Source organism: Trichoderma harzianum (genome assembly GCF_003025095.1).
Source record: "Trichoderma harzianum CBS 226.95 unplaced genomic scaffold M431scaffold_17, whole genome shotgun sequence".
Taxonomy (NCBI): domain Eukaryota; kingdom Fungi; phylum Ascomycota; class Sordariomycetes; order Hypocreales; family Hypocreaceae; genus Trichoderma; species Trichoderma harzianum.
Window position 1 is genome coordinate 141312 of NW_020209265.1, and position 25423 is coordinate 166734.

The 25423-nt window shown below is 47.3% G+C and overlaps 9 protein-coding genes and 1 non-coding gene across 10 annotated transcripts; 5 read left to right on the plus strand and 5 right to left on the minus strand.

The window, feature by feature from the left end:
* Positions 1-92: 92 nt before the first annotated feature.
* M431DRAFT_512744 (hypothetical protein) lies at positions 93-876 on the minus strand. The gene has a single exon (XM_024919897.1). It carries the CDS (start codon positions 775-777, stop codon positions 223-225), a length of 555 nt encoding a protein of 184 aa, XP_024769250.1. The 5' UTR covers positions 778-876; the 3' UTR covers positions 93-222.
* A 775-nt stretch (positions 877-1651) lies between these two features.
* M431DRAFT_153239 (glycoside hydrolase family 55 protein) lies at positions 1652-6417 on the plus strand. The gene is made up of 3 exons (XM_024912873.1): positions 1652-1743; positions 1812-2063; positions 2119-6417. The coding sequence occupies exons 2-3, from the start codon at positions 1827-1829 to the stop codon at positions 6325-6327; spliced, it is 4446 nt and encodes a 1481-aa protein (XP_024769251.1). The 5' UTR covers positions 1652-1743; positions 1812-1826; the 3' UTR covers positions 6328-6417.
* A 600-nt stretch (positions 6418-7017) lies between these two features.
* Positions 7018-7408, plus strand: M431DRAFT_486578 (hypothetical protein; the record flags this gene model as incomplete). Its single annotated transcript, XM_024916400.1, has 2 exons — positions 7018-7036; positions 7077-7408. 2 exons carry the CDS (start codon positions 7018-7020, stop codon positions 7406-7408), a joined length of 351 nt encoding a protein of 116 aa, XP_024769252.1.
* An 889-nt stretch (positions 7409-8297) lies between these two features.
* Positions 8298-9149, minus strand: M431DRAFT_512745 (hypothetical protein). The gene has a single exon (XM_024919898.1). It carries the CDS (start codon positions 9122-9124, stop codon positions 8396-8398), a length of 729 nt encoding a protein of 242 aa, XP_024769253.1. The 5' UTR covers positions 9125-9149; the 3' UTR covers positions 8298-8395.
* Positions 9150-9666: 517 nt separating this feature from the next.
* Positions 9667-11052, minus strand: M431DRAFT_512746 (hypothetical protein). Its single transcript, XM_024919899.1, has 8 exons — positions 10960-11052; positions 10767-10908; positions 10550-10699; positions 10385-10492; positions 10175-10315; positions 10052-10114; positions 9920-9998; positions 9667-9871 (listed from the first exon to the last, which is right to left on the minus strand). Exons 1-8 carry the CDS (start codon positions 11007-11009, stop codon positions 9813-9815), a joined length of 792 nt encoding a protein of 263 aa, XP_024769254.1. The 5' UTR covers positions 11010-11052; the 3' UTR covers positions 9667-9812.
* Positions 11053-11422: 370 nt separating this feature from the next.
* M431DRAFT_153247 (hypothetical protein) lies at positions 11423-12794 on the minus strand (the record flags this gene model as incomplete). Its single annotated transcript, XM_024912874.1, has 2 exons — positions 11423-12689; positions 12747-12794. 2 exons carry the CDS (start codon positions 12792-12794, stop codon positions 11529-11531), a joined length of 1209 nt encoding a protein of 402 aa, XP_024769255.1. The 3' UTR covers positions 11423-11528.
* A 1905-nt stretch (positions 12795-14699) lies between these two features.
* On the plus strand, positions 14700-16220 carry M431DRAFT_20467 (hypothetical protein). The gene is made up of 4 exons (XM_024913373.1): positions 14700-15000; positions 15060-15616; positions 15677-15746; positions 15800-16220. Exons 1-4 carry the CDS (start codon positions 14959-14961, stop codon positions 16106-16108), a joined length of 978 nt encoding a protein of 325 aa, XP_024769256.1. The 5' UTR covers positions 14700-14958; the 3' UTR covers positions 16109-16220.
* Positions 16221-16526: 306 nt separating this feature from the next.
* Positions 16527-19139, plus strand: M431DRAFT_153253 (hypothetical protein). The gene is made up of 4 exons (XM_024912876.1): positions 16527-16656; positions 16724-16851; positions 16903-17995; positions 18051-19139. Exons 1-4 carry the CDS (start codon positions 16641-16643, stop codon positions 18926-18928), a joined length of 2115 nt encoding a protein of 704 aa, XP_024769257.1. The 5' UTR covers positions 16527-16640; the 3' UTR covers positions 18929-19139.
* Positions 19140-19157: 18 nt separating this feature from the next.
* M431DRAFT_t185 lies at positions 19158-19229 on the minus strand. Its single transcript has one exon. It is a non-coding gene; the product is annotated as a tRNA-Asp (tRNA).
* A 501-nt stretch (positions 19230-19730) lies between these two features.
* On the plus strand, positions 19731-24976 carry M431DRAFT_512750 (hypothetical protein). The gene is made up of 8 exons (XM_024919900.1): positions 19731-19766; positions 19822-20124; positions 20174-20435; positions 20488-20541; positions 20618-20932; positions 20984-21129; positions 21179-22799; positions 22847-24976. Exons 1-8 carry the CDS (start codon positions 19762-19764, stop codon positions 24893-24895), a joined length of 4755 nt encoding a protein of 1584 aa, XP_024769258.1. The 5' UTR covers positions 19731-19761; the 3' UTR covers positions 24896-24976.
* The last annotated feature ends 447 nt before the right edge of the window (positions 24977-25423 follow it).

Consider the following 25423-nt stretch of genomic DNA (forward strand, 5'->3'; position numbering starts at 1 on the left):
CTAACACACTGAATTATACTTGTATCACAACAGAAGAGAAATCACTCAAGTGTCTGCAAGGCACAAACATATATGATCAATAAGGAGAGTACGATGAAACTAATTAGGTTGCAGTGTTGTCAATTTAACTAATTAGTCTACAGGATTCCCTCTTAACATAATTGCAAGTATGCTTTAGCTATGAATGCTATGAAGAGGAAACCCCAATCCCATACTCAGGCCCTAAGCCCCTGTCGTCACAATCTTAATAAGAATACCCTCAGGCGTGTACCCAGTAGGGTAAGTCGAGGCCGAGTATGCCGGGTTGGAAGCGTTGTAGACAACACCGAGCGAGCCGCCATCAGTACCGCAGCCGATGAGAGCAGCAGCTTGCTGAGCAGCGGTAGCGCCGGTTCCACCGTCAATGGTATTGGCGATATCAGCATAGAGAACGCTGCTGTCAACAGTGTCGTCAATGTGCTTGGCGATGACCTGGACGGTGCCGTGGGAATAGACGGTCCACTCGGCGCAGTCAGGGGCGTCAGCTGCAGACATTGAGTACAGGCGTCCGGCCTTGGTTTGCGCTCCGTATGCGCGGAGATATGCCGCGACATAGGATACATCAGCAACCGCGACGTCTTGCGGAGTGTTGTCAGGAGCAGTGTAGCAGAGGAGGTCGCCCGTCTCAGTGTCGTCGCAGATCTGCGCAGAACGCGGAGACACGAGAGACTTTGGGGCAGCAATGGCAGTGCCGACGAGCGCCAGGGAGATGATTTGGAAGAGTGTTTGGGAGAGCATCTTGAATGGAGTGATAATTGAGTGCTTGTAGCGATTGTATGAAAGAGATCAGATAACCTTGATGAATGAAGCAATGGAAGCGAAGAGACTTTGAAAGCCTTGCTTTGTTTTATAACAGTTCGGAACACAATATGAAGAGCAGATTATATGACGATTTTACTTCGTCAAATTGTCTCAAAACTCGAGGGTCGGCCTGTCGCTGCTGTTACCCCCGAAACACCCTGCCGAGTTGGATCGATTCTCGGGAATGACTGAAGACGGTTAAATGCAGGGGAGCCGATGTAATCCTACACCGATGCAATGCGACACAGATGCGATCCTACGCTGATGGATCCTACACGATGAATCCCGCCTTGATGCAATAACATGGTCAGACAATCCTGCACTAACACAATCCTATAATTATGCGATGGTATGTATTCTTGGATAGGTCTTCCATGTTATGGATATAGCGATGAGAAATGCAACCCTACAACTGGCAATCCTGATCGGATACACAGATACAATCCGACACTGCATCGTTACGAAATTCACAAGCCTAATTCGCGTGAATGGAATGAAGGTGGCATCATCATAGCAAAAATAGTTCGACAACATCAGGCAACAAGAAGGGACTTGTGTAATACGTTTGTTCATGCGTCTTAAGGATTGCATTCTTTAGGATTTGGTTTAGCCTAAGTTGAGAGGTAACCTGACTATTGTAAGATCGGTTATGCAGCACACGGCAGAGCTGTTCCGCGGCCGTATTTGGGTCCATAACATCAATATCATGGCAGATGTCCTTCCCCAGGTCTCATTTTCCATTCCCTTTCCCCATGCAATGGACTCGTGTCAGGCTTCTATAGCAACATGACTGGTCCTTTGCCTCTGTTTCTAACTCTGCTGGCCGCACAAGTGAGTCTTGTGCGGTCAGCCACGCCACCACATCTTCCCGCAAACGTAACTGCGCTCCCATATGATCCAAGAGTAAGTTATTGATGTGTTTTGCAACCTTCTTGTGTTAAGTTGGGGATGATGCTAACATCTAATGGCAGCCAGCACCATCGTACATGGTGGATAACCAGCACAACTATTACCACACAGCTCCTGACAAGGGGAAGCAGAATGGCCCAGTATGGCGTTACTCAGGCAGTCTAGAAAAGTTCATGACGAACCTTGGCAAAGGAACTGTGATTCGTGGCGGTTATAAAGGCTTCAATGGGACTAAGAAAACCAATTTCAAGGCACCCAAGAAACGGCAGTCTTCAGATGATTACTGGCTGACAACTCTTGGGCCTTTGGGAGCTGTAAGTTCAATGTTTCCATCTTTTTGTGATAATGGATATTAATGCGCAATGAAAGCAACCTTTGGCTGGAGGAAACGATTACCAATTCTTCCGCAATGTTGTCGATGACTTTGGAGCCGACAACTCTGGAGATACAGACACAACCGAAGCCCTCAACGCAGCCGTAGCCAGCTGGAACAAGAATTCAGTTGGGGGCAACCAGACACGATGCGGCGAGGAGTGTGGCAACACCTTCTCACAGGGTGCCATTGTCTACTTTCCGCCAGGCACGTACAAAATCTGCTCCCCTGTGATCCAGTACTATTATACGCAATTCATTGGAGATCCCAATGACATGCCTATAATCAAAGGCTGTGACACTTTTGCGGGTATCGCACTATTTGATACGGATCCGTATATTCCTCTTGAATCAGGAGCGCAGTGGTACGTGAACCAGAACCAGTTCTTCCGCCAGATCCGCAACTTCGAGTTCGACCTTACCGATATGCCGGAATCAACGGCGGATCAAGGACAAGATCTGGTACCAACGGGCATTCACTGGCAAGTAGCCCAGGCTACCTCGCTGCAAAATCTCATCTTCAGCATGCCAACGACGAGTACTACAACCGCCGTTGGTATCTTTTCTGAGAATGGCAGTGGTGGTTTCGTGTCTAACCTCATTTTTGACGGCGGTAACATTGGTTGGCGTGCAGGTTCGCAGCAATACACGGCTCGCAACTTGCAGTTCAACTTTTGTAACACTGCCATCCAGATGGTTTGGGACTGGGGTTGGACTTGGCAGCAGATTGACATTAATGGCGGTTCTATTGCCTTTAACATCTCGGGTATTGGAGGAGACACGGGCCAGGGAACTGGTAGTGTGTCCATTATTGATACTATCATCAGCGGAACAAAGGTCGGCATCTTGACCAACAACGCTGGAACGTCTCCCAATATCGTGTTGGACAACACCGTCTTTGATGGAGTCACTAGTCCTGTCTTGATCGATGGTGGTAGCACGCTACTATCGAGCAACTCTAACTTGTGGGCAACCGGCAAGCGATACAACGGATCAGCCGGTTCATCACAGACCGGCGACGTGACGGCACCAGCAAAGGCCAAGGGACTATTAGATTCCAAAGGCTTCCTCTATGTGCGTGAGCGCCCCCAGTACGAGGATCAAAGCGCCGGCTCCTTCTTGGTGGCCACCACAGACGGAGGTTGCAAGAATGATGGCTCTGGTGACCAGCAGTCCTGTATCAATTCTTTCTTACAAAAGGCCGTGAGTGGTGGCAAGATTGCCTACTTCCCGGCTGGCATCTACACGGTTGGCGGCACAATTGTCATCCCGACAGGCTCAAAAGTCCAAGGCTCTTCATGGTCACAAATCCAGGGGTCTGGCTTCTACTTCAGCGACATGCACGACCCCAAGGTCATGATACAGGTTGGCAACGAGGGTGACATCGGCACCATGGAAATTGTCGAGATGCTGTTCTCAGTCAAAGGCAACACGGCTGGCGCCATCCTAATGGAATGGAATACAGCAGCATCTGATCAAGGAGCTGCAGGAATGTGGGATTCCCACTTCCGCGTCGGAGGTGCCCTGGGATCGGATCTAGATCTCGCCACATGTCCCAAGTTTAGTGAGAATCCTGAGTGTATCGCAGCATCGCTCATGTTTCACGTTACGCCTCAAGCCAACGGTTACTTTGAGAACGTATGGGCCTGGGTTGCGGACCACGACAATGACCAGTCCATCTTCAACCAGCCAGACTCAACCATCACGCAAGTTGCCATCTTTGGAGCCCGTGGTATGCTCATCGAGTCTCAGGGCCCGTCGTGGTTCTATGGCAGCGGCTCTGAACACTCGGTGCTGTACAACTACCTGCTCAGTGGTGCCAAGAACGTCTACATGGGTCATATCCAAACAGAATCGCCTTATTTCCAACCAGTTCCTGGTGCTCCAGCTCCCTTTGATGCTGCTGCGAGCTTTCCAAATGATCCCGACTTTAGCCACTGCAACTTCACGGCGGATACGGATAATGAGCAGTGCCGCTACTCCTGGGGCCTGCAGATTATCGACTCAACCGATGTCACCATCCACGGTGCTGGGCTATACAGTTTCTTCAACGCCTTTTACAAAGATTGTGAAGACACAAGAAACTGCCAAGAGAGCATCCTGGAGGTTAAGGGCTCAACCGGTGTCGTCATCTATAACCTGTTTACTGTGGCTGCCGTCGACATTGCCAACGGTATTGACGGCACCAAGATCCTACAGAGTGATGGAAATCAGCGCGGCTACACAACTGAAGTCAGCGTATGGCTACCGCTTCCTGGGGCTGATAACGTCAACATCGTGTGGGTTGGCACCGACATATGGCAAACGCCGACGGTGTCCTGCTCGTCGGCGCCTTGCATGTTGATCCTACCTACAAGCTCGCTGGCTTCAAATACTACAATCTCGCCGAGCCAATATGTTACCTCGTTTGAATACGGTGGAATCGGGCCCACGTCTATTGCCGGCATTGGCACTACCAGTGTCTTCAAGACGACCACTACCACAGTCACCATCACAATCCCGACCATTGTCACCGGCGGCATCCCCTACTCCAACGTCAATGTAACGGGTACGGGACCAACGCCCATCACCATCTATCCCAGCGTCAACATCCCGCCTGTCAACGTTCCGTTGCCCGATGGCAGCGGTGGCACTACCACACGCAAGGTCACGCTCCCACCGTGGCCAGAAGTCAATGGCGGGCCTGGCTCAGAGATCTTTACAGACCCGGGAACGGAACCTGGACAGAGCTCTGGCACTTCTGGTAGTTCCGGTGGCAGCTCAGGCAGCGGCACAACTTATTATACTCCGCTCGGTTTCCCCGTCACGATACCCAAAGCCACTGTTACGACGGTGACATTCCCAGCTTCGACAGGAGCCATCACAATCTCATGTCCAGCTACAACATCTGTTGTGTTCAAGACGCCAGCCATTGCTGTTGGGACCACATGTACCAACTCTAACCCCTTGACACTGTACTTTGCCTGCCCAACCACAAAGGTCTTCACATTCCTTGCAGCTACTACGGCTGAAGCTTCAGTGGACTGCTCTCTAGTCACATCATGGAGCACTGGACAAGCCGACTCTACGACGCCGTTGCCCGTCTTTGCCACATGGCCGCCCTTCGGCCAAATTGTCCCCGTCACAACAAGCGTCAGCAAGCCCCAGCCCACCGACGATGGCGTGGTTGTGCCCTGTACCGCGTGGTTCTTCTTCATCTGCATCTCCTGGGGTGAGCTTCACATTGGTGGCTGGCACTGGATCTTGCCGCCAGGCATCTACGGACCTGGTCCTCCACCCGTCGGCCTGATCAGATGGCCTCCTGGCGTTACTATCAAAGGAAATTTGCCAGATTGGCCCAAAATCACTATTGGTGAAGACAACCAGCTCACAACGGATGATGAGCCTGAGTGTCAGACAGAGACAGCTGAGGCATGCATCACCACGACGTTTGTCTCGGCTTCTACAACGCTCTCGTCAGCTTCAACGTGTGAGACCATCTCAGGCTGTTCCATCACTGTCTCCGACTCTTCCACTACTGAAGTCGTTGGCACACAAACGCCCGCACCTATTGGTACCTGGTACGATGAGGTCTGGTCTACTGATGACTTGGGCCAAGCTTACACCAACTCTGTTCTCTCAGTCTTGAGCGCCAGCCTCGCCGCCGCCAGAGCCAGTTCTGGAGGAACAACCATCAGCTTCACTTCAGGCCCCACGGCCGGACCAACATGCAAGGGCGGCACAACGGCTTGCGGGGGAACAATATGCTCTGGATACTGGTGTACTCCCAGTCCTACAGGTTATCCGCCAGGCTATCAGGACCCCAAGGATCCCAGCTCGGGAGGTTACTCAGCGCCGACAACAAGCATTGGCTCAAGTACCTCATCAAAGCCAATCCAGAGCAGCAGCACCCGCTCGTGTACAGCCACTGATGTGTGTAACTGCAATGAAGATGGATGCGACGAGTGCTCGCCTGCTTGTTGTGCCAACGGCACTTGTCCAACATCGAGCTCGAAGCCCCCTCCGGCGTCTTCGAGTGCCGATCCTTGCGCCAACTTTGACTGTCGGGCGTGTGGATCTCCCTTTGATGATCCGTGCTGTATGTCTTCTCATTGTCAGGATAGGGTAGTGTTCACACTTGCCGGTGGGAGGGTAACGACGGTGGCATCAGTGTCGGCGTCAAAGACGTCTTCTTCAGCTAAAAGGGTTCCTTCAACTAAGCGATAGAAGACATGTAGAGTTTGTCAAGTTGATCACAAAGCAAATAGTACACAATATTTCGTTTGTTCGATGCCACTGCATCTTGTAGAAAAGAACGGTTCGAATTGTCTTAAGCTTCTCACAAGAGTAGCCCTCCATAGTACGCGTATGCTGGATGGTGTGACGCACTATGCTAGCAAAGGACCCATGAGGACGATTAGGCTGGGTAAGACTTGATCTTTTGTACTCCGTAATAATTGGTGTTCAATAAACGTGAACACATATTCCTAAAAAGTGGCGCTCTTAGACAAAGACAGGGGGGGACAAAGAAGTAGTCGACCGTGTAAGACAAAGAGGGAACAAAGATCACAAGACTCATTTTTAGCCTATAGCAAGCCAAGAAAACAAGGGGCACTTGTCAAATGTAACTCCTACTAGAGTTCGTGCATTCGCAAGTATTCCATATCAATATATCTAAGTACGGCCTACTTCCTAGTACCTGTGTTTTGACTGATTCAATAACCAGTGGCTGTCAAGGCCGGGGAAGGAAGAAGAGCCAACGTCTTATGAAACGAGGGGTATTTATTTATAACTACACACGCAAAAAGCATATGGCTACATCAAGATGTATATAAGAACGACGTGAACCTCTGCCTGTTTCTTCCAATTGTGCCTAGCATTTCCGAACAACTTGATCCAAGATTAAAACACGCCAGTATGTCACTATCAGCCCAAGGTAACGTGACCCTTGATCCATTCTATCCGTGACGCAAAAGGGTCAGCTCTAAGATCGTTTGATATAGAGAAACGCCTGCTCGACTTGGTCAAAAGTGACGATATCGACGGGGTTGAAGCCATCCTAAAGGAAAAAGTTCATCCATATTTCAAAGATGAGCTCGGTGTAACGCCTCTAGAAATCTCGTCCATGAGAGGGAACGTCAAGATGTCCAAGCTACTCCTCGAATATGGAGGCGATCAAAATCCGAAAGATAAATCTGATTCAACACCTCTCCCTGATGCTGCCGGAGGAGGCCATGTCGACATAAAAGAACTGCTTCTGCGTTACTTGGCTGAGTCACAAGTCAAGGTGGTCGTTTTGCTACCCTAATAGGTATGTGTTTAAGAGAAACACACTTGTGTTCAAGCTTTAATCTAATGAAGGGAAATCAGTTTTCGCTGTAGCTACGGCTTTCGTGCATATATAAGAAAATGAGGTTCTTCCACCACGTTATCCTCATCGCGAACGCCAGCCTCCACAGCTTTCATGGGGCTTACACGGTAGATGCAACCCTTGCCCCCTACGAATATGGACGCCCTGGTAGTAGAGAAATACACTAGGTAGCTATAGTAATAGATACGAGAAAAATATAGCTATATTAACAGATACGAGAGAAATATAGCTATAGTAGTTGATACTTAAGGAACTGCTTTTTTTGCAACATATCTTATAAATTTCTGTACTTAAACAGCCTTTCTTTGCATCAGGTGCCTACCTTGAAATTTACGTAAACGTTGTGGTGCTGGACAGCTCCTCCCTACTATTACGGGCTTGGGAACTTATGTCGGCGGATCGCTTGGGGCACTATTATTTTTCTATCCACAACCTGGGGCCGGTTTGTATTCCTTTTCCCCTTATTGTTCGACACTTTCTACTTGAAGAGATCTTCTCGTCTACTACTATTTTTGACGGGCAAGGCCTCCGTGAGTATAAGGGTTTTGTTACGTGGGATGTTGAGATCGGGTTCATGGAATTAAAAATTATGCTTATTTTGAGAATGAGAGGACTTTCTCAAAAGAAGCCTATGCTACATTGTTAATTCATTCCGAACTCCTATGCATAGCGGAAGATGACCTTCTTCTCCTTGTGTCGGGAGGATCTCAGTCAGGTGAGTGACAGAGACACGGGGTAACTTGAGGCCTTAATTACAGTACCGGACTGGGAATCATAAGGCTATCAGAATTTAATCTGTGATATTAGTACATATATGGTATATTCTATGCATTGTACATGATAAGTACAGATGTATAAGAGAAACATATAGCAGTTATATATTCAGGTTTCCATCTTATAAAGAGAACACAATATTCGCGGTAACTACGGCTTTCGTGCATATATAAACAGTTGGGCTTCCTCTACCACGTCATCCTCATCACAAATGCCGGCTTCCACAGCTTTTGGTATAAAATTCTCCACCTCGGAGAATTCTATAACAAAGCCCACCTGCTTCAAGGCCGTAACGTAATTCTCCTCCGACATTGAAGTCAATAGCGCTCTCTTGCCCAGCCATTTCGCTGACGCAAGTTCGAGATCAACTGGAACTGTTCCCAGAATAAAGAATCCACCAGGTTTCAGCCAATTGAAAATCTTTTGTATCGTCTCTCGTATCTCATCATGTGAAATATCCATAAGCAGAGCAAAATACGACGTCACAGCATCATAGCTCGCTTCTTCTGCCTCGAATTTGCGGGCGTCAATCAGCTGAAAAGTCGCCGAGGGAACCGATTGGCGAGCGACAGAGAGCATTGTTTCCGAAGCGTCGATGCCATGCACATGGTGATTGTGAGGAGCAGAAGATAGGACCTGGGCTACAGGACAGCCGGTTCCGCAGCCAATGTCGAGAATTTTGCAACCTGTGCGGGGAAGACGAGAGAGGAGCCACTCAAGAGACTTTTGTCGGGCTGGCATATCAGCAAATGCCTTTTCATACTTTACACCCATCGCATCATACAAAGATGCGATGGTGTGTGTAACTTCAGCTTCAGAAGATGCCATGATCGTAGAGTTGGAGTGGGTGTAAATTGTGTTGATGATCTCAACTATCATTCTATTCAGAGTGCAGACAATACACGTTATATATGTAGACGATATTGAAGGATGGAAGCTAATTCGGCACTAAAACTCATTATATACGCAAATATTAAAATACCCGGAGATCAAAAGCGTATTCGCCAACCCCGCCTCTAATTACACGCAGGAATGTGAGCGTATATGATGAGTCAAGCGGTGTGACTCAAGCTGACTGTGATGTCAACAATGGAGATCAGCCATCTTCAGGCGCATAAACGATTAGCACATGTTCATGATATAGTTATAAAGTGGTCATTTTGGGTCAAAAGCATCAATGTCAGTAGGTAAACGTGTTTTCTATTAAAAAACTTCCCCTCTTTCGAAAATCTCATGTGTCCATCCCAAGAACCCAATCTCAACTTTGGCACGGAAGATCCGCCACGAAAATGCTAACAGACATGTAAGCAAAATAAAGTATTCTTCAGGACATACCAGCAATATTAATTGCCTTTTGCGGTCATTGGATTGAAGCCACCAGAAGATGCTGTCAGCCTCACACGGCGTCAGATCAAACGTATCACAAGGTGAACTATATATAAGACTTCAAACTGCTATTCACTCGACACATGTCAATAGTCTTATAATCCTCCAAATCAATGAGCATGTCTATTTCGATAGTCGCTCTAACTCTAGCTATAAACATATACCTTTATGCGCTAATTGGCTAGTTTTTCGCATGTTGCATCAGCCTTGACTCTGGGTGACCCAAAACAATACCGGAGTCTATATTTGTTAATAAAACATCATAGATCTAATACCAGAAAGACGTACCAATCGCAATTTGTTGGCCAGTCATGGAGCTATTCTTAGCCGCTGTGATGAAAAGATCGGCGCAATCGTCAAGATCAGTCTATAAAGTCAGTGAATGCTTTGAGCTTGTGTGGGAAGGGCTTCTGCTCGTACCTCGCGCCTTAATGTAGATACCGATTTTATCATTTCTATGTTCGCTCCTCCGAATGCTTGCCCCTGTCAAAAAGTGATGAGCGTATGCCATTAAAACAAGCCAAAAGACACATGAGGACAAACCCATTCAGTCAACAGCAGACCAGGAAGGATAGCATTGATTCGAATCTTGGGCCCTTGCGTGTATGCGAGGTTCTTCATGAGATGTAGACCAGCAGCCTTGGTGACTGAGTAGGCCATGCTGCTACCGGCTTGTGTGGTACCCTGTATTCACGTCAATTGGGTTCAAACTTCAAAGTTCCATTCCATAGCCGTCTTGGCACGTTTCCCTACCGCAACAGAAGAAGTAATCAAGTAAACACCACCCTCGGGATTGGCGTTGAAGATGGGCGCGGCTTCTTGAACCAATTGCAGGTGAGACATGACGTTGACAGCCCAGCACTAGAAGCCTGGTTAGCCGCTGTACGTTCACATCTTGCTCTGGTGCAGTCAGGTTACCTTGTTCCATTCTTCATCATTCAGGGCATGGATATCGCTAAATTTAGACATCTTGGTCCAGCCGGCATTCGCAATGATAATGTCGAGTCCGCCCAGGTTCTTGACGGTTTCTTGGACGAGACGAACATTGTCTTCCCTCTTTCCAGCATCCTATTACGCATAGTGTGAGCCCTTCCTCGGGTTCATGGCGCATATCTGATGGCTGTGACAGACTTACGCCTTGAATGACAAATGTCTTGACGGGATATTCCTTCAAGGAATCGGCCACTTTCTGAGCAGCATCCGCATTGGAGACATAGTTGATAGCGACATTGGCTCCCTCCTCGGCGAACTTCTTGCAGATGAGAGCTCCAAGGCCTCTTTGCTGTGGTCAATACACGAGACACCTTCATGAACTGGATTTTGCCTACCTAGAGCCACCCGTCACCAAGACGTTTCTTCCCTTGAGCGAATAAGGCATTTTGATTGTTAGAAGTTGAATTGAGGATGAAAAAGTACTGGAGGGGGTTGCGTTGCATTAAAGTATTATATCTCTCTGTGTTCTATCTGACCCCGCATATGAATCAGGCTCGGCCCCGCAGGACGCACCGCTGCCGGGGCAAATAATAGGCCAGCCATGATTCCGTGCTGTTGTTTTTATGGTTGTAATCAATCTGGCGCCGCGGCAAAAGATGTACATTCAAGATTCCAATCAAGGACCGCATGTGTATAATTCTGTGCCGTATTTGTTGTTTGCCATGATTGACGCCAGCCTAGATTACTTACCATATGAGATGGCTATAATTGGTGAGCAAGCACAATTGCCGAGGATGTAATAAAACCAAGAGTCCAAGTCATGATTGGAGTATATTGATGTGACGCAGCGGGTACTATATCTTTACAACTATTTGTGCAATCTCTCAAAAACAACTCCTGTTACCACCACTCTGCCGAATCGGGATAACATTGAAATCCGCACACACGATGGAAGCGATAGTGCTTACATTTCCACGGGTTCCAAATATCCAATGGTAATAATCTCTTCCTCTGGATTCTGCCACTCAAGCTTCTTCACCTCTCGCGTCTGGTCGAAGTGAGTCGATCCATACCGCAGATACGCAGCAAACGACCCTTCCACATTATCTTTGTTAGAATTCTCCTCAGCATCCCATAGATCAGCGAGCATGTTAATCTTTAATCCACCGTTGCCTGGTCCATGGGGAAGCTTCACCATGGACGTATTTGCCAGCAAAGATGTCACGAGAGCCTCTGCCTCATGCCACGACTTGTCCACAACTGCGTCGTCTCCGGAACGCGGTAGCAAGAAGAGACGGAATTGGAGCTGTGCATCCCAGTCGGTGAGAGTCTGAACCTGAAACATTTCGTCTTTGGCATCAAACAAGAGCATATGCTTCTCATACCACTCCGCACCGTTGAAGCCGTCGTTGGGGTCGATGAGCTTTCGAAGACGCTCGGCACACATGTAATGAGCTACATAGTCGGAAAATTTCTCGTAGTCCATTTTTATGTTTTTCAAGGCGGGTGAATTCACCTGAGGGCGGAATATAGGCAAATGCCGTAGCAATGGATGTTTGTGGAAGCCCGTTGCGTTGGTGACTCCCTCAGTCCAGAGCGCAACATAAATATCGTGCCACCTCTTGATGAAAGGGTTGTTGCGTTTTGTGGCCAAAAATCCATTGAGCGGAGTATAAGTGTCTGGCAAGTGCATCAAAGCCAGTGCACTGAGTTCATAAGGCGAGTCGGGATCCTCGATTCGCTTCCAACAGATATCATCAATGTGACGCAAGAGGATGAGGCCAACGTCCATCCACACGCCTCCGTATTTCCATAGCAGCGGTAGACGAACCAGGTCTCCCATATGAGCTTTGTGGCCATCCATGGTACCGTCAATAAACGTCTTGGGGAAGAAAGACTCTTCAGCATAGTGAAAGACGTTCGTTTCTGAGCCATCGACTCGATCCACTATGTGAACATTCCAATCGGGGCCCAACCGACGGACCCAATTAATCACATTTCGTTGTGCCCAAGGTCTCATCTGCGCAAAGCCCGTATGCCAGAAACCCCATATGTTCTTGTCCGAGGTAACAAGATGGCGTTTCTGCAGGGAAGCGGCGATCTCCTCATCTGTGCGATGGTCAATCTTGTCAGGGGATATGTGTGTAATTCCATTTGGCAGGTGTGACTTTTGGACTTGTACTGGTATGGCGACATTTGCCAACCGAGAAGTTGTTTTATCGTCATACATGATTACTTTTGTTTTGATAATTCCGTGGCAGTGTAGTAGATGTAGTCCAAGTGTCCACTCTGAGATGGGCTGCTGCTTGACATCTCCCACTTATACGAAGCGCAAACTTTTCACCCCCTCGAACCTCTCATCTCGTTGCTACGTTTACTCCAATATGCAAGATGCAAAGCACACATATGGGACGAGCATCCTACGAAATCGGTAACGTTACAACAGAGTACAGATCTATATATATCCGCTGAGGAGCAACAGTTTGCGTAATTGGGGCGATACGTGTGATCTCGATCTGGTCACGGAGAAATGAATGGCCTCTACATTACGTGGAGAGCCGAGAGATAGTATTCAGTAAGTGTTCCGTATAGTCTTACGGGGTCTCAGAAATCACGCATAAGTGCCCCCATTGCTAATACTACGAGGATTACATTTGATTGGCCAAGAACAATATATTCCATTCGTATCCTGCATGCATTGGCCGAATCCGGAAAATAATGTATCAATCCAGTATATGCTGGTCCTAGGGTTACCGTCTGACTTTCCGCAATTGACTTAATGCCAATACTATCGTTGTCGCAGCCTTCGGTTACACGGGTGGGCGGGATCCCAATGCAAGTAAGATGCGATGTTGTGGCCATCATATGAAACGAGACACGGTATCATGAGGGGTTGCATTGCGCTTCAAGTTTGCATGTGCTTTGGCTGGGGAGGATAAAGCACACAATATCTTGATTTATTGTCATTGGTCTAAAATGGCGATTACTTGATTAAATCCGATTCTGTATGCAATGAGGTTTATATTACACGCATGGGTATCATGCTACTCGAGATGAAAAAGGAAATACGTGTACATGGCCTGTGGATCCTAATGCCTAAACGATTTATATATAAACAGCTTCCAGATCCAGCTCATGCTTACTCGCATTCCTCTCTCGTTCAGTAAGTGCATGCAGTTTCTCTACTGGCACCCGACAATCTTGTTTGTTCAATTAGAGCCGATGACTTTGAGCTTGATGATCGCCACCATGCCCGCCACCCCACAACAAAACGACAATTCATCAGAAGATACAACTATGAGATATCTACTCTATTTTACCTCGGATAAGGAATTTCATCTATCTCAAAGGTAATCGATTCTCCCAGGATTTAAAAGTGTCAGGTATTCCTTCACTCTGCTCATTACATCCCATTTTGCACAAAATCCCTCACGGACGTGGTAGACTAGCTACATGGAATTGCAATATTTATTGCAGCTTTGACGGCGTAGTATCTGGTGATAATACTCCTTATGGATGATGCTTTTGGTGTGGTAAGCCATCGGACTCAAAGCTCACTCCGCGGTTCAAGTCATGATGCGAAATAATACGCAACCAAGGGGGCGTTCCTGGATGTTCACCTTCATAAGTAGAAGGGGGGAAATACAAGCACCTACTCCGTAGTGAAGACTCGTTCAACTGGGCAATGTTAGCTAATTGACTCCGAGCTGGCAAGGGTCTTCCGCTTATAAATTCGGTGCCAGCCCCATTGGTTAACGATGCTCTCAATTCATCGCCAAACTGAGGTGCTACTCCTATTGGTGCAACGAAGTTTAGGTGGCGTCCATTTAACTTGATGACAACAATTAAGCATGTCGAATAAGAATGTCCAAGACACTTTACATAATCATCCTTGTCCGAGTATGGCCTCATTCCGGCGACTTGCATCGGCTCAAATAACGCCATTGACCCGCATCCGAGGTGCTGCATTCAAACCCGCATCGAAGTTCCGCCTTTGAAGTTTCCGCATTCAAAGTCCCGCATTTGTCAGCTACATTTATTTGTAGAGCCTGTTCCCTCCCATGGGGCATCGATAAAGCCCGTGTGTTGTTTCTAGCAAGTGGGTACTCCGTACATGATTAGTGAACAGCATTAAGAAGACTTCCCCAGAGTAACACGCGATTGGACCGAACCAATGTACAAGGCAATCAAAAAGCGAAGAGAATAATTGTCGATTTATAATCAAAAGGCGTGGATCTCGTGAAAAGGCATGTATATAAGTCAATTGATGGGAATGGCCTTTTTGAAAATGAAGAGCCAGAATCAAGTCACAAGTGATAGGTTTCATAAAGGCATTGAAAGTCAAGTTGTTGAATACAGCAACAAAAGTGGTCTATAACTAACCAATTGTCAAAATGACGAAATCACCAATCGAGATTGTCTTGGGAGTAGCCAACGTAAGTCACTACCACGGTCACAATGCTATAAATACATGTTAAATTACATGTGCTATCAGGTTGGCGACACGTCCATCGATCCAACGGCCAAGTTTGACTCTCCCGCAGAAGTCGAAGAATTTCTCAAACCCTTTTATGAAAGAGGTTATCGTCAAATCGACACCGCCAGAGGTTATTCACCACACGCGCCGCTATCCTGCGAGCCTCGACTCGGTGCAGCAAATGTTGGCGATAAATTCATCATCAGCACTAAAGTTGTTTCTCGTCCAGATGGCGCTCATTCCAGAGACAAAATTGCTCAGAGCATTGATGATTCTCTAGAGGCGTTAAAGGTCTCCCAGGTTGACATTATGTACTTGCATCAGCCTAACCGAACCGTTCCTTTTGAGGAGACGGCAGAGGCCATGGATAAGGCTTACCGAGAGGGCAAGTTCAAGCGGTTTGGACTGTCCAACTACACGGCCGCTGAGGTCGAGCAGTTTCTCAAGATATCCGAGGAACGAGGTTTTGTAAAGCCGACTGTTTATCAGGGACAGTACAACCCGGTTGTTAGAACGGGAGAAAAGGAACTGTTTCCCTTGCTTCACAAGCACAACATTGCATTTTATGCATGGAGGTACGCGCCATCACAGTTCATCCGAAGAAGTTGTCCCATGACTGACTCAATTGCAAATAGTCCTGCCGCTGCGGGTCTCTTCAACGGAAACCACAAGAACGTTCAAGCTGGAGGCCGCTACGACACCTCGGTAAGTCATCATGTATACATGGGTTGTGATCTCAAGATATTGACAATCTTCAGCACTACCTGGGCAAATTCTATGCCTCAAAGTATATCAAGCCAAGCATCGAGGCTGCCACCGACCGAGTGCGAGAAATCGCTGCCAAGCACAACATCTCTGGCCACGCAGCTGCACTGAGATGGACTGCGCACCACAGTGCTCTTTCCGCCGAGTATGGCGATGGAATCATTATTGGTGCTTCGAGCATTGAGCAGTTGAAGCAGAATTTGGATATTTTTGAGCAGGGACCTCTTCCTCAGGAAGTTGTCGATGCGATTGATGCCGTTTTTGCAGAGATTGGAGACGATGCGGTTGCGTATCATAACTAAGATGGCCTATATACTTTTATGTATGTGTAGCGATGATTGAGAATACTAGGCTGGATGATTTAGAGATGAGTTCCGTAGAGAGTCACAGACACGATAAATGTACAAAGTTGGCTTATAGGCTGTTGCGTTCCCATGAGTTTGCCATATCCACGTAAAATGTTGCATCCTTACAATTCGTGACAACACTTTTTAGGATAATCTTAACAGAATGTCTTGTAAAAGGAAACGAAATGACTAGGTATCTTTATTTGATTTGGCACAGTCCCGTTAAATTTCATGAATTCTCATTCTTCTCTAGGGTAGCTCCTCTTTAAGCCCTCGGGACACTTTAAAGAGCTGCACGTGACTTCGTATCATGTCGCGTTAATGCCTGGAAGCATCGCGTCTCCCACCGTGAATTTCCAGACTGCAGACGCCGCATCGCCCATCACGGGATTCGAATTCAGCCTTGTTCTTTTCTTTTCGCCTGTTTATCGATGGAATTCTAATTCCAGACATTATTTACCCGGGAATATCCGATTGGCAATACAATATGCCCGAGTTTCCTGGTAAGCTCTGGCTGAGATCAAGCTGTGCTGTGCAGCTTCATAAACTGCCCCGCTTACAATCTGGCAGAGGCAGACACGATTCGCATCTTGGTGGCGACGGACAATCATGTCGGATACGAAGAGCGAGATGCCATCCGCAAAGATGACAGCTGGCGGACCTTTGACGAGATCATGACGCTGGCCCGCACAGAAGATGTTTGTTGAGCCCGGTAACCATCTGTTTGTCTCCAAGCTCACCCATCGCAGGTCGACATGGTGCTGCTCGCCGGCGATCTATTCCACGACAACAAACCCTCTCGAAAATCCCTCTACCAGGTTATGCGAACCCTACGAAAGAACTGCCTGGGCATGAAACCTTGTCAACTCGAATTTCTGTCAGACGCCGCCGATGTCTTCGAAGGAGCCTTTCCACATGTCAACTACGAAGATCCCGATATCAACATCTCAATTCCCGTCTTCTCCATCCACGGCAACCACGACGATCCTTCCGGAGATGGAAACTACTGTTCCCTGGACTTGTTGCAGGCAGCTGGCCTTCTCAACTACTACGGCAGAGTGGCAGAGGCGGATAACATTGAGGCAAAGCCAATCCTCCTGCAAAAGGGCGACACAAAGCTTGCCTTGTATGGGTTGAGCAACGTTCGTGATGAGCGCATGTTCAGAACGTTTAGAGATCACAAGGTCAAGTGGTTTCGTCCCGGCACCCAAACAGGCGAGTGGTTCAATCTGCTTGCTGTCCACCAGAATCACCATGCCCATACGGCCACATCATATTTGCCAGAGAATGTGCTTCCGGATTGGCTCGACTTGGTGGTCTGGGGACACGAACACGAGTGCTTAATCGACCCGTCAAAAAATCCAGAGACGGGATTCCATGTCATGCAGCCAGGATCATCAGTAGCGACATCGCTAGTTCCCGGAGAAGCTGTGCAGAAGCACGTTGCCGTGGTAAGTGTCAATGACAAAGACTTTAAAGTTGACAAGATTCCTCTCAAATCTGTCCGGCCGTTTGTCACGAGAGACATCTCTCTCGCCCAAGAAAAAAGGTTCAAAGGATTGGACAAGAAAAAGGACAACAGACATGAGGTCACGTTGCGGCTGATGGAGATTGTCGAGGAGATGATTGCAGAGGCAAACGCAGATTGGGAGGCTATTCAGACGGATGAAGAGGTCTTGGAAGATCGGCCATTGCCACTTATTCGCCTAAAAGTCGAGTACACCGCACCGGAAGGTGGCCAGTTTGAATGTGAGAATCCACAACGTTTTTCGAATCGGTTTGTGGGCAAAGTAGCCAACACCAATGATGTGGTGTATTTTCACCGAAAAAAGGTGGTCCAGCGTGAGTCTCTCATCTCCCCGTGTTGCGCTCCGGCTTTGTGCTTACAGCCCGATAGGCAAAACGGAAGCTCTGGACCCAACAGAGTTTATCGAATCTCTGGGCGATGGCTCTGAAGTGGTCAAAGTGGAAAACCTTGTCAATCAATTGCTTGCCAAGCAATCCCTCAAGGTCCTCCCTCAAGGCCCTTTTGGCGAGGCGGTTAATCAATTTGTTTCCAAGGACGACAAGCATGCGATGGAGCTTTTTGTGTCGGAGCACTTGTCTGGTCAGGTTAAACAAATGCTAGGCCTTCAGGATGATGATGATCTGAATAATGCCATGGAACTTTACAAGCAGAGAATGGAGGAAAGGATGGCTACTGCTGGCAGCGTGAGCAAAACGGCACAGGCTGAGAGAAAGAGAGTTTTGAGGCCCAAGCCGGATTCATGGGACTCGGATTTTGATGGCAACTGGGAGGACGCTCCCGATGCGTGGACATATGAAGAGAATGAGGATCAACCGCTGCCAGCGGCGACAAAGAAAGCCACGACACGCACGGCAAAGGCGGCCCCAGCTAAGAAGGCCCCTGCAACCAAGAAGGCGCCAGCTCGGCGTGGTCGTAAGGCTTTCGAGGACAGTGAAGAAGAAGTGGAGCCACCGGAGGAAGACGTGATAATGGAATCAGACGAAGAGGTGGCACCGCCACCACCAAAACCAGCTACACGAACCACCAGACGTGGCCAGAATGCGAAGAGCACGGCTGCTGCTAGCAAACCTGCGCCGGCGAAGAAAGCGGCTACAAGGGGAGCTGCTGCGGCAAAGACTAAGCAGACGAAGCTCAGTTTCTCACAGGGAGCGACGCAGGACAAAGCAGTTGAGATTAGCGATGATGAGATTTCGGATGACGATGCATTTGAGCCTGCGCCGGTGGCAAGTAGGACGAGAAAAAGGTGATGCTGAAGAAACGGCATTGAGATGTAATTAATGATATCAATGAGTGGTGATGCATGTATTCGGACGAATCATGAGTGGACATGACTGCAAAAAGTACAACGCCGTCCATAGCAACAGGTATCGCAAGAGTTTTTGAACTCTCGTATCACCCATCATTACTATTTATTCTCGCAGATGGGAATCATCAAACAGGCAAAAAAAGAGTTCACAGTTTGGAACTGCTGGCGGTCTCTCCCGCCGGGAATTGAACCCGGGTCTCAAGCGTGACAAGCTTGCATACTGACCACTATACTACGGAAGATGTAAACCTGCGCTTTAGCGCTGGTGTAGCGGATCAGATCCAGTTGTTGGAATCGGGTCACACTATTATTTATTATAAAGCCTTTAGTCAAGCCACTTCACTTTCAACCCCCAAACGACTTACAGCCACCATCTCTTGATGGCCACCAAGTCGGCCATGTCATTTATGTCGGACTCCCAAGGCCTTTTATTAAATGGAAACTTTCGATACAGTCTTTAAATTTGTCTTATTGTTTCCCCGCTTAATTGTGATTGGCGATGCTGAGGTACTGCACACCCTACCGCGTCTTCCTGCAGGATGCATGGCTCAGCCTGATCAAGGTGTTACGAATCGTAACCAATAATCATAGTCAGTTAGGCGCCGTGAGGGGCTTATCATAGGTAATACTAAACTCTGCCTGTGTGAACTACGTCGCGGTGCTTCTGTCTCGTCGTAATAAAACGCCCATGAGCCTCTTTTGCGCGTCTCCCGATGTAAGATCTCATTGGCCCCTGGGATGCACTTTGCCGCCCGTAATTAGTGCCCAAACTCTATGAGATATGTAGCTCTTATTATCCAGGTCTCTGCTGCTGAGAAATCTAACCCTGCACAGCCCATTATCACAGTTTCTATCTGACCTTGGACTCGACACATCTTACTCGACACACTCACGACTTCCTGTAATTATATACACCCGCAATTTGTTGGCCTCAATGATGAACTGGTCTATCATGCAGTGGGTTCCTATACCACGCATGCTAACTTCGCGAGAAGCTATCACGACGTTTCTTTTCCTGCTGCCTTTGTTAACCTCCCTGCTGTACCGCCTCTACGCAAAGATTCGAAGACGAGATGGCCGCTCAGTGGGCCTTCAGATCCTCTCCGATGAGTCTAATAATGACCTTATCAAATATGAGTATGCCACATCTCTCCATTAATTTGGTGCGCAATAGCTCACTGTCTAGGATCATTGCTGTACATGGCCTTGGGGCCAGCCCTGAGCACACCTGGACTTGCAGACCCAGCTCAAAGTCCAGAGTCAGCGAAAATAAAAAAACCGTTCATTTGCTCAAAGATTTACTCATGAAAGACGAGAGATTTTCCGATGCGCGAATTCTCCATTTTGCGTACAATTCGGACTGGCTTGTTGACGCTTGCTTTGAGTCGGCTCGAGACATTGGACTTCGTCTCATAGAATCCCTCATTGAACACAGAAAGGCTCATCCTGTAAGGACTGAACAATGAAATCTATTATGATAACCGCTAACACAATATTTAGCGCCTGCCTTTAATCTTCGTAGGACATAGCTTTGGCGGAATTGTCATTAAAGAGGTATGTTGATCGCCCATGATACTGTCCTCTTTTGCATGGCAATTTATACGTTTCAGTTTCTTATGATCTTCCATAGGCACTCTCTAGCGATTTAGAAGATACTCAACGCATAGTAGAGGACACATGCGGTATCATCTTCTTGGGTACGCCTCATTTAGGCAGCCCAATCGCTGGCCTTGGAGCCACACTCGCCTACTTGACTGGCTTCTTAGGCTCAAACACCGGCTTGCTACTCTTACTTCGAAGCAATGGTGAAATGCTTGTGAATTTGAGTATAGCATTCCAAAGTTGTTTAGAAACAAAATACCAAGACCTGGATAAGAAGACTAAAATTGTTTCAATCTGCGAACAGAAGCCCACATATTTGCTGAATTGGCTTTACGCAGGCTTGGTTAGTCTATTTACTGAATTATTTTTTTTGCAAATATCTGATGCATTGCAGATTGTCCCATTAGCTTCGGCAACATTCGGTACTAATTTTATGGAAGTATTCAAGGTCGACAAAGACCACTCTGGACTAAATAAGTGTCTCAACTCAGAAGATCCTCTGTACAAAGTGCTCACAACACAACTACACAGGATACGCCCGTAAGTGCAATAACCAGAGGAAAATGTTACGTTCGACTAAAAACCGCAGTACTGCTCCTCCTAAAATTAATACGCTTCAACAAGCTGTCCTCGACCGTTTGGCATCCGTTACCGCCGCTGATGCAGAGTTTCACCCTGGACTCGACGAATACGGAAGACGTCACTCAGAGTGCCTCCCTCAGACAAGAGAAGAGATACTGAAAGATATTTGCGACTGGCTCGATGGCAATACTTCGCCGCAAAAATATCTCTACTGGCTTCAAGGCAAAGCCGGCACGGGGAAATCTACCATTGCACGCACTATAGTCAGCAGGATGGCCAGACAGAACCGCATCGCTGCCAATTTTTTCTTCAAAAGAGGCGAAGGTGATCGGGCTAAACTCAAGCGATTTTTTACGACTCTGGTAGCTCAGATTGTGAGGCAATGGCCTAGCTTCGCTAAAGCTATCCAAGACGCTTTAGAGTCAGACCCATCGCTTCCTGAACAAGACCCAAGGATTCAATTCAAGAAATTTATTCAGGAACCTTTGCAGAAGCAAGAACGCAATAAGTCTAAGGTTATAATCATTATCGTTGACGCTCACGACGAATGTGATTCTAGCGAAGATCTAACTGGCCTGGTTCAGCAACTCACGCAATCACAAGATGGTCACTCCACTCAACTTCTAGTCAAGTGTTTTCTGACTAGCCGCTTTGATCATCACTCGCAATCTAGTTTTAATAGCATCTCTGAGGAAATATGTGAGAAGAAGGAGCTTGAAAAAGCCACATCAGCGACTATCAAGCAAGACATTGAGCGTTACTTGCGGGCTGAGTTGGAAAAGATCGATGGCCTTCTTGATCCGCTTCCAGTGGGTGGCCTATGGTCCAATCCCTCTGATGTAAAAAATCTCATGAAACTTACAGAACGAGCCTGTCCGTTATTTGAGTTTGCTGCTTTTTCCACTCGTTTTATCAAACAAAAGAATGTGCCAGGAGGGCCGCAGGGCCGCCTTCGTTACATATTGGAAACTCAAATTTTCGGTGACCTCAACAAGTTATATGGCTTCATCATAGATCGGAGATTCAGCGGCCTCGATCGTCAATGCCGTGATAGAGCAGAAGCAAATTTTCAAAAGATTATTGGTTCAATCATTTTTCTAGCGGATGCTGTAACAGTCAGATGTCTAGCCGAGCTTCTCAAGCTGTCTGAGGCAGAAATTCGCGAAGAACTGCAGCTTTTTGAATCAGTCCTCGTAGTTCCAGAGAAACAAGACGATCAGTCACCCATCACATTGTTTCATGAATCCTTCAGAGATTTTCTCTCCGGGTCTGGAACTAAAAAGAAGCTGAAAATTGATCATACAAGAGTCCAGACTATGTTGGCATCTCGCTGCCGCCAGCTCTTATGTGGTTCGTTGCGGGAAAACATGTGCAAATTGAAAACACCTGGAACGCATCGAAGTGAGGTTGCAGATGAAACTGTCAATGAATCTATACCGCAAGAAGTGCAATACGCATGCCGATTTTGGATTTTCCACGTCAAAAGGAGTGAATCGAGCGTTAAAGATGGCGATGATTCGCATTTATTCCTACTATCCCATCTCCTCCACTGGCTTGAAGCAATGAGTTTTCTGGGAAGAACTTCAGAAAGCGCGTCACTGGTCAAAGAGCTGAAAGTTGCCGTACATGTGAGTACCCCAAGTCTCATTCCGCTAGCATATGCTGACTGAAACAGCCTTCCGATGGAGTACAAGTCAAGGCATTTTTAGAAGATGCTGAACGACTTATTCTCTCTTTCCGACACGTCATTGATGTTGCACCATTGCAACTCTATAGCTCCGTTTTAACATTTTCTCCATCTAAAAGCCTAGTCCGAGAAAGATTTGACGCATATCGCGCTAAATGGATCTCTCATATATCAAATGTTGATTCCCAGTGGAGTCCATGTTTACAAACATTTGAAGGCCACGTTAAATCGATTGGCTGTGTTAATTTTTCTCCCGATGGTATCTTAGCATCTGCAGATGAAGGTAACATAATCAAAGTATGGGATCCTATAGCTGGTACTTGCCTGCAGACCTTCTCTATGCATGGTCAATGGAAACGTGGGGGCATAGCGATGGCGTTTTCCAAAGCCGGTAGGCTTGCTTGCATGGCAGCTGGAAGCCTCTCTGTGTGGGACATACGTCGAGATGTTTGTTTACAAACCTTAGATTTGATGCAATTCGTTCAGCGAGATTCTTGGCATTCCCCGGGTTCCGTGGTCTTTGAGGACGAGCAAAGACTTCTTTTGGCGGGTGCTGGACTGCGCAACGTTCTCAAATTACAATTGGGACATGAGTGCGAGGAAGAAACCAATCTTCCGTTTCACAACGTACCGACGATTCTGTCGCCTGACGGTCAATGGGTCGCATATGCAATTCAAGGCGAAATAAGGGTTCTTAACATGAATTCCAAAACCGCCCGTTTGGCCAAAACGTTAGAAGGAGTCATATCTTACTTGTCGGGATTGGAAGCATGTTTCTCACAAGATAATCGGTATTTTGCATCTGCGCAAGACCACGGAGATGCTATGATCTGGGACGTTTCATCGGCTACGTGCTTGCAGTTTTTAAGTGAAATCGCTCCTATCACTTCATTGACATTTTCACAAGATAGTCGCTTGTTAGGAATTGGCCTTTTAGGAGGAAGCATAATCATCTGGGATTGGGAAAAACACTCTCGCCTTCAGGCATGTACAGGACATCAGCTATCTGTCACCTCCTTATCATTTTCACTAGACGGAACATGGCTTGCTTCAGCTTCCAATGACTGCACAGTTAAAATATGGGATACTACAATACAAGATCACGAGGAGAAAAACGCATCCCCTTTCAGCACCAACGCTATCGCAATGGCTACGGGTGGCCAACGACTTGCTACGATATCGGCTGAAACATCTGGAATCCAGTTGTTGGACGATTCTGGAAGAGAATGCATTACACAACCATTTAAAAAAGCTTACAGCAGAATAGCAGTTTCTTCGAACGGTAGCATTTTTGCAGCAGTTTTAGACGATGAATATGGTATTGAAATATGGGACGCGGAGTCGGGGAACTTTTTACCTTCCCACAATCGCTGTTCTTCCTCTATATTCTCGATAGCCCTCTCGGCAAATGGTGAAAGATTCATCATAGGCCTGAAGAATGGGACGGCTGAGGTTTGGGAGTCTCGCACAGGCCGACTGCTGAAAGAGCTGAAGCAAGGACGAATACATTCGCAGGGCCTTGCTCGGGTGGCTATATCTTGTGATGGTGAGCAATTTGCTTGGACACGCTGTGGCGATGGGGACAAAAGAAGCTTTTACACTGAGAAGTTGCATTTGAGTATTCCTCGTGAATGCCAAGATCAATTCAAATGGCGTATTAGGTTAGCTTTCTCCCCAAATGGAAAGCGGCTTGCAGCTGTTAGTGATTGGCGAGGGGCGTTTTGGGATGTGGCAACAGGTACCTGTTTGAGGGCGTTTAAACACGCATATACGTCGACCTGGTTACTGGACACAAGCTTCATCAACTTTGATTTCAGCACGGCCGTCAAATCACAGGAGTTCAAGAAATGTAAGGACTATTTGACCGAGTATTACATCAGTCCCGATGGTGCTTGGATCATGAGGAATCGTGAGAAACTGCTATGGATATTGCCGGAATATCGGCCAAGAGACGCGATTGTCTCTGGATCAAAATTTGCAATTGAGCGTGCATCAGGCCCCCCAATTGTTATAAAGCTTTCAGATGAGGGCCTTTAACTGATAATTTATCAATTGATAAACACTTGGCTACTTCGACGATGAGGCACGGAACTAGTTGAAAATACTTAGAGTCATGGTAATACTGGTTTCAGGTGATTGGCAACTGTATTAGAATGAGGTTGTCTATCACGAGCTGGTATTATGATCAGCATGAAAAGACATTAACAAACTCCATTCAACGCTAATGTTATGCAATCCACTTCCTCCGCCCAGTCGCCAAGCATCTAGACTCAAACCCCTCCACCAAGCCGCAAACATCCAAACCATGAATTATGCCGCACATGCCGCACGCAACTCATCGGCCGACTTCGGGATCTTTTAAAACACTCAAATTCACTCTTTGATACAAATTTTCTCAATTTCTTTTATTTTACATACTAACGGTGGAGTAAAACAAGTACGTAAAAGTCTCGAGATGCTCGGGCGACATTTCCCAAAGGAGGCAAGGGAATGGTACCATGACGATCCCAGAATGGAAATAAGTGAGGAGAGCAAAAACAGCTGGAAGCGGCAAAAGGCGGTAGT

Coding starts and splice junctions, on each gene's coding strand:
- M431DRAFT_153239 (XM_024912873.1), top strand. CDS start 1,827: ATGGTGGATAACCAGCACAACTATTACCACACAGCTCCTGACAAGGGG. Junction 2,064..2,118: donor CTCTTGGGCCTTTGGGAGCT/GTAAGTTCAATG, acceptor GCGCAATGAAAG/CAACCTTTGGCTGGAGGAAA.
- M431DRAFT_512745 (XM_024919898.1), bottom strand. CDS start 9,124: ATGATAGTTGAGATCATCAACACAATTTACACCCACTCCAACTCTACG.
- M431DRAFT_153253 (XM_024912876.1), top strand. Junction 16,852..16,902: donor CGCTGGCCCGCACAGAAGAT/GTTTGTTGAGCC, acceptor CACCCATCGCAG/GTCGACATGGTGCTGCTCGC. Junction 17,996..18,050: donor CCGAAAAAAGGTGGTCCAGC/GTGAGTCTCTCA, acceptor ACAGCCCGATAG/GCAAAACGGAAGCTCTGGAC.
- M431DRAFT_20467 (XM_024913373.1), top strand. CDS start 14,959: ATGACGAAATCACCAATCGAGATTGTCTTGGGAGTAGCCAAC. Junction 15,001..15,059: donor TTGTCTTGGGAGTAGCCAAC/GTAAGTCACTAC, acceptor ATGTGCTATCAG/GTTGGCGACACGTCCATCGA. Junction 15,617..15,676: donor ATTGCATTTTATGCATGGAG/GTACGCGCCATC, acceptor AATTGCAAATAG/TCCTGCCGCTGCGGGTCTCT.
- M431DRAFT_512746 (XM_024919899.1), bottom strand. CDS start 11,009: ATGCCTTATTCGCTCAAGGGAAGAAACGTCTTGGTGACGGGTGGCTCT. Junction 10,700..10,766: donor AGACATTTGTCATTCAAGGC/GTAAGTCTGTCA, acceptor TATGCGTAATAG/GATGCTGGAAAGAGGGAAGA. Junction 10,316..10,384: donor TGATTACTTCTTCTGTTGCG/GTAGGGAAACGT, acceptor ACGTGAATACAG/GGTACCACACAAGCCGGTAG.
- M431DRAFT_512744 (XM_024919897.1), bottom strand. CDS start 777: ATGCTCTCCCAAACACTCTTCCAAATCATCTCCCTGGCGCTCGTCGGC.
- M431DRAFT_512750 (XM_024919900.1), top strand. Junction 20,542..20,617: donor GCGGAATTGTCATTAAAGAG/GTATGTTGATCG, acceptor GATCTTCCATAG/GCACTCTCTAGCGATTTAGA. Junction 20,933..20,983: donor ATTGGCTTTACGCAGGCTTG/GTTAGTCTATTT, acceptor GATGCATTGCAG/ATTGTCCCATTAGCTTCGGC.